This window comes from Quercus lobata, chromosome 2, assembly GCF_001633185.2.
Source record: "Quercus lobata isolate SW786 chromosome 2, ValleyOak3.0 Primary Assembly, whole genome shotgun sequence".
Classification (NCBI taxonomy): Eukaryota; Viridiplantae; Streptophyta; class Magnoliopsida; order Fagales; family Fagaceae; genus Quercus; species Quercus lobata.
The window spans coordinates 21,353,209-21,360,526 of record NC_044905.1 but is presented as its reverse complement, the minus strand read 5'-3'; the positions used below and the strand labels follow the sequence as shown (position 1 = coordinate 21,360,526).

At 34.5% G+C, this 7,318-nt stretch overlaps 1 protein-coding gene across 1 annotated transcript; it reads right to left on the bottom strand.

Annotated features, from left to right (window-relative positions):
• Positions 1-4,224: 4,224 nt before the first annotated feature.
• Positions 4,225-4,980, bottom strand: LOC115974928 (14 kDa proline-rich protein DC2.15-like). Its single transcript, XM_031095504.1, has one exon. The coding sequence runs from the start codon at positions 4,884-4,886 to the stop codon at positions 4,509-4,511; it is 378 nt and encodes a 125-aa protein (XP_030951364.1). The 5' UTR covers positions 4,887-4,980; the 3' UTR covers positions 4,225-4,508.
• Between the last annotated feature and the right edge of the window lie 2,338 nt (positions 4,981-7,318).

Here is a 7,318-nt window from a genome sequence, read left to right as displayed (position 1 = left end):
ATCGAGGTATCCAGCACAATCTAGAGAAAATCTTGAGCACCCTTTTGTGATCTTTAACATGATCTTCAATTACAAGATATAACATTAAAGACTTACAACTTAGATTGCGTTTGTTTTGGGTGAAAACGCTTTTAGGAAATCATTTTATATCCTTGTGTGTGTTTGGTAGTTACAGAAAATATGGTCAAACAAAAATTCAAATACACGTTGACTGTAAAATAACCCCCTAAAGCTGTAAAAAAATTTTATGCTTGCATTTTACCTTCAATGAATTTCCGAACTACACATCCGAAGAGAGAGAGTGAGAGAGAGCTCAAGCACACTCCACCTGAAGACAACCCAAGCACATCCTCACCGGTCAGATCGCTGTCCTTGTTCAAACCCATCCTCGCCGGTGATGCCCAGAACCACTCCTCGACACATGGCCCCGCTATCACATGCAAGCCACTCCGCTGACCCATCCCTTGTGTCCTCGTCCTCCGCCAACCCATCCCTCATCCTCACCAACCTATCCCTTGTCCTCATCCTCATCGACCCACCTCCATTGATCCATCCCTTGTTTGAACCAACTCATACCTTCAAACACAGATCGGAGCCTTATCATCTCATTCTTGTCGCCGCTAAAGCTCGTCGTCAACACCAAACATAGATCGGAGCCTTGACCCGATTTTAACCTCTCTTGATCTACCTTTCTCTTTCCCTCAATCTCTCACTCTTTCTTCCTCCCCCTCTCTATTTGACCGAGTTTGAAAGTTTAATGGTTTTATTTTGATTTTTGTTTCTTTAAAAAGTTTATATCTTGCAATTTTCTATTATAAATTTGTTTGGAAGCTGAGAAAATGTGAGAAACTAGTAGAAAATTTGTATTTTTCAGAATGTTACCAAACACTTGAAAGCATTTTCTAATACAATTTTCAAAATGCAATCAAACACTAAAAAAATATTTTCCTTTTCCAAAAATATTTTCACCTGCAATTATTTTACGCCCAGAAATTCATTTACATGGAGCCAAACGCATCCTTAAGTTAAACTTGGACATGTTTTGGACACAGTTTGCCAACATACACGGACAAATGAACCTAATAGGATTGGCACTATGGTCTGGGTATTAGAATAGCTTTCGCGAATGGCACTCGAGTAAGATATCAAAGCTTGCTCAACGAGACAGTTGCAGAAAGTGGAAATCTATAGAATTCTCTAGAAAAATTAGGGGAAAGGGATTTCTTCAGTCGTTGACAACGTTTTATAGGACTCGTATAAACCAAAGTGACCATTTAAGTGTGTCTTTTCAAAGGATATTACTCATTATTTATATATAGGCTTTCATATTTGATTTTTTTAATAGATTTTTCACACCTTTAAAGTGATTCACAATACCCTTTAAGTTTGCTTCTTAGAGAATCTTGATTTAGTTCCCTAGAGACAAATTTGCAAACAATTCTTGTGGGAGGGTTTCATAGTCCTTTTGATGTGGGAGGGTTTCATAGTCTCAGCCCCCAATTAGCAGGTATTGTCCGCTTTAGGCTCGATTTGTTCGTGGCCTTCATGGTTCCACAATTCTATATCAAATTTAATGAAGAGGGAACAAATATTATTTTAAAAAAAAAGATACATTCGTGCCTCCAAGACTATAGTTCTTATGTTCTTTCCATTGTTTACCGCATAATCCCGTACACATTATGCATACAATAAACCTATAATTCAGAACCAATCTCAAGAGGATGGTGGAAAAAACCGCAGGCTTTGCAATTCAATATTAATACGTATGGATCCTCATTGGATAACTTAGGTGTGGCTGGAGGGGGAGGACTTATTTGAGATTCCATGGGATTAAGGGTAAATGGCTACTCGAAAAATATTGGTGCACCACTCCATATGGGAGGAGAAAATGATATGGAAAGGATTGAAATGAAAAGAATATTTTTAGAATATTTCTTCCATTATCTTGTTTAGAAGTTTAAGTGGAAATAAATAGAATAAGTATGAGAGAAAATTCATTCATTTCTATTCTCTCAAAAGTTCAAGTTTTCAATCCCTCAAAATTGGGAAGAATCGGAAGGAATAAAATTAAGTTTAATGAAATTTTCACTTAAACTCTCCAAATACCCCTATATATTTAGTAATTTATTTTAAAATATGGGCTAATAGTAATAATGTTATAAAATGATTTTATTTATTTTCCTCTATGCTATTCCCAAACAAAATTACTTACCTTTCATTCTTTTCCAAATTTTTAATTTTATTTTAAAACATCAATTAAGATAACTTAATTCTATTCCATTTCATTACTTTGAAACATTCTCTTTCATTCCATTCTTTTATATTCTACACATTCTATTTCATTACATTTCTTTATGAACTCCGAAACAAGCGTAATAGTTGAGTTGTAGGCCTTGAATGATGGGATTTATCTTTGTATTTGACATAGGATTCAAGCTGTAAAGATAAAGTTAAAAGCAGGACTTGTTCAAACTACATTTAACAGTGCCTATTTTTCAATTATGAGGGATTGTAGGAACAGTCATGCAGAGTCCCGCAAACCTAGATAAAGCATTGCTACAGGGATTAGGGAGCCAAACCGCGAACATAGATGGTATGGCGAAGCTTACTGATAATTTAATAGAACCCCAAGCAACTAAAAAAATATCTTAGATAAAATTGAACTTTATATCCTTAAAATGGGGTGTGTGTGTATTGAATTGAGTGGAGATGATGCCTGTGTTGTTCCTATTTGGGTTTGGGTAGCAACACTGAATGGGTTTGTCGACAACCGTGACTGTTTGGTGTGACAGCTGAGCGTTTTAGGTTTCTATAGGGGTTGGAGTAGCGACATCGGGGTAGAGGATAATATTATTATTTTTTTTTTATAAATATGATGAAATTTTTTGCAAGGTATTTTTATTATATTAAATGTCAATTGTATCATGACTTTTAAATAGAGTTGTGATATACTTTTGAGTTAGAATTATTTTCTCTTTTTTTTTTTGTATGTTTGTGTTTGTTTCTTAAAAAAAATTGTCAATTGGATGAGTATTTATGTCTTTTTGCAATCAGTATATATCTCACAAGCAAATCATGTGACTGAAATTTAACATTAATTTAAATGATAGGATGCTAAATTGCTAATAGACACAATCTCAATGTCTCATAATCAATTTAATTACGATGTTTCTTTTTTAAAAAATAATTAAGACGTTGATGGTAAAATTTTAAAGTGTAATATATATGCTACAAATAGCTTAGGATGGTAATTTATATTTAACCCTGCTTTTAGACTTTAGTGACTAGTTAGCTCATGAGGATAAAATAGAATTGTGCTTAGTGCTCCTCCTCCTCTTCTTTTTTTATTTTTTTTATTTTTTAAGCCATACCCACTCATAAATATATATATATATATATATATATATTAGAAATTGATCAATATGACCACCAAAGAGATCGAATTTTTTTTTTTTATCATAAAGCTTTTTAGTTAGAGTTTTGGAAAAAAATTTGTATACATAGTTATCATGAGAATTAGAGTACTGAATTAAATCAGCAAAGCGGTGAGCATCTCCAATAGCTGAACTAAAGTCAAAATTCACTCTATTTTATTGAGTATACCTTTAAATGTCCAACAATTTCTCTAAAATAGAAAAAAAAAAAAAATCTCATGAATAATGACTCTCTTTGTTTGAAAAGTCACCATTCATTATCAAAAAAAAAAAAAAAAAAAAATTGATTTAAAAAAAAAAAGAATGAAAAAAAATGCATTTGACAGAATGATGAGTAAAGAATCTTAAAAAGAGAATAAAAAAATAATGAAGAAATGACATTTTATTGGATAAAAAATCTATTGAAAATTATATTTGAAAAACTAGGTAAAATGATTATGCAACTTTTACTCTTTAATTTAGGAGAAAAAATGCGATTAATCCCATTCTCTTATTCGATGATAAAATATTTTACTAGTTAAGTTAACTAAAACCCATGAACTTGTCTATTGAGTTAATTATTCAAAAATAAGTGAATCTGTAAGTCCTCCTCAAGGTATTCTGGCAGCAAATGTGTGTTTGAATTTGGAAATTAGCAAAATTTAGTGATTTTCTATCACTTGACTTATAAACATCAAGATATTTCAAATTACCTTTAATTCTTTTGAGATTTCCAACGTTGAATAGCCGCAGCACTACATATCTAAACTCAATTGAAAGAAAACTGAGAAAGAGAGAGAGAGAGAGAATATTAAAAACAAATGCATAATTTGAAAAAGAAACTAAATTTTGATAATAAACACACATGAAGACAAACTTGCCCATGCAGTTATTTGAACAAATCAGATTTCAGCTCATCTGAGTAAATAGTAATAAAAACTACACCCCACCCCCATATAACAAATTGAAAGAGAAAAAACAAGACTAAACTCCACTGAAGCCACCAAAATACACACAAGCCAACTGCAGTAAGACACCCCAACAGCTAATTAGGACACAGTGCAGAACAAATTGGCAACCCAGAGCCCTTATACTCTATTGACATTGGAAGCCAGCAGGAACTGTCTTTTGGCAAGCACTAAGAAGCAAACTAAGTGAAACAGGCACATTCAAGTTAATCCCAAGCACATTGGCCTTAATGGCTGTGCAAAGACATAGTGCAGCTTCAAGGTTAGTCAAGCCTGTAAGCAATGCACAACAGTTGCTGGTAGGAGGGGTTCCCAACTGAAGGTTAATGAGTCCAAGAAGGTCCACACAAACTCCAAGCTTCAATGTGTCTTTGGGACAAGATGCGCCTGCAGGAGGAGGAGAATAAGTAGGAGTGGGGTTGCAAGAATTACAAGCACTAGAGAGTGTTGAGTAGAAAAGGAGAGAGATTACTAGAATGGCTGCTGAGAGCTTTTTGGAAGCCATTGCTAGCTAGCTTGAGTAGTTTAAGGGCTAATTGGATGCTTTTGTTGGAGGGAAGAAGGGTCTTTTTAAAGGAAATTGTGAGGTGGATGTTGTAGTTTGATTGAGTGGAAGTGAGTGAAAACTTTAAAAACGACGATATTGCACCAGTTGTAATTTTTTGGATGCATTTGGAAAGCTAGCTAGCTAGATTTTCACTTGTTTCCTAGTAGAACGTGCATTAAATTATTTGATAATAATATCCTCGAAACTTTCTACACTATACTACAGGTTATGGGCTGGGCTTGATCGGTCAAGGCCCTGTCCAAATGGTTAACCCCACGGGGTCAGAGCTGCATATTAGAGCTTGTTTGGTTTAAAAAAATGGCCACCTATCACTTATTTTTCATCACTCATCACTCATAACTCATTATTCAAACTCTATTTTTTCACTCACTCAAAATAAAACTTGTTTGGTTTCAAATATTGGTATCTATGGGTCCATTTGGATACAACTTATTTTTGCTGAAACTAAAAACACTGTAACAAAATAATTTTTAAATGTGTGAATAGTACCGTAAGACCTATTTTTAATAATTTTTCTGAATAAAATGGCTGTGGGTCTCGTGAACAGTGTGTGAACAATGCGTGAACAGTGTTATTTGTCTCAAAAAGCAGAAAACACTTGAAAACAAAGAAAAAAGAAAAACGCAAATGCAAAAACACAAATGCTGGATCCAAACACTCACTATAACTCATAATTTTGCATAAAATGGCGGGACCCATTTACGGTGTTGGGTCAGAATGGGTAGTTGCCTACCCGCGTGCCCCTTCTCTTTCTTCCTTCTCTTTCAATAATTTCTTCATTTCAAGCCTCTTTCATTTCTTCAGTTCTTACTTTCTTTTCTTCCATTTTTGTATGGATTTTCCAAAAGAAAACTCAAACTCATAATCAAAACAAAGAAACCTACCAACAATGTCTAAAACCCAAAAGAGAACTTCATTTTTAGATACACCAATCCCAAATCAAATCCCATTTTGAAACAAACCCCAAAACCCAAAACAAAAATCTTTTATTTAAAAACACCAAACCCAAATCAAACTTCATTTTTCAAACACCAAACCCAAATCAAACCCATATCTTGATCTTTTCTTTCGGCTCATCGCTGGTGATTGGTGGCGATGGTGGGCAGATGTGGACAACCTTGGAGGGTCGGTGGGTAGCTGTGGTGGTGATGGCAAAATCGGCCACCATCAATAGCAAACCCAGTAGAATCGGCCACCATCAACAACACCACCACCAACGGCCAAACACACCAACATCCATACAAACCCACCTCCATCACAACCAAAAATTCAAACCCATCAACATAGATCGAAAACTCAAAATTGCAACTCCCTCACCAACACCGGAAACTCAAACCCACAAACATAGCAAATCCAAACTCATAAATCTTTAGATCAGAGACCTGTTGGTTCAATTGTGGCGAAGGAAGATTTTAGGATTTTCGACCTTTCCTTGGTTGAGCTTGAACCGAGAGATTTGTGGTGGTGGCTTGTGGTAGTGGCAACTGGTGGTTTATGGAGGAGCAGTGGGGGTTCAGTGGAGAGCTAGAAGAAATTGAGTAAGAGTGATCGATGGAGGCTCTGTGTAGAAGAAAAAATGAAGAATGAAGAGATGAGGAGAATAGAAAGAAAGAAAACTAAAAAGAAAGAAGTGAGAGTCTGAGAAAGAGAGAGACGTTGGATGCATTGGCATGACATGACCAGACAAAGTTGTGGGTCCCATAAGTTGAATGAAATTACCATATTGCCACTGATTTCAGTTTTCAAGTTTTGAAAACACCCAAAACCTGTTTTCATTTTCCATCACCCACATCCATTTTTTTGAGTCATTGAGTCATGAAAATAGTCACTCAAAACTCCTCCAAACAAATGCTCAATCGTGGGTCCCACTCAGTTTGGATGATGGATCATGAAAACTGAGTGATATCACTTAGTTTTCATCCCATCCAAACAAGCTCTTAGTGACTCACTCTCATTCAGTTCCTGCCTTTTCATATAATCTATACTATTTAAAAGAAGGTTTCTCTCTTTGGACTGACCTTTTATATGGTTCAAAAATATCTTTAAACCTTACGTTTAATAGAAATTTTTTTTTTTGAGGACAACCCGGTAAAAATATATCTCAAATTCCACTTAAAATTTCTACAAAATATGATACTCTCTTACTAATCCATGTTTTCAAAATAAACTTATTCAATTTTTTTTTAAAAGAAAAATTACGACACTAGACAAAAAAAAAAAAAAAAAAGCCTTTTCGTATGTGTAAAGCGTGTGTGATGAGACTGATATATATATATATGCACATTTTTGGAAACTCAAGGTTAAAAATAAAAACCATAAAATTAATTAATTTTATGTACTTTCAAAGTAAAGCTAACGTGTCATTCCCT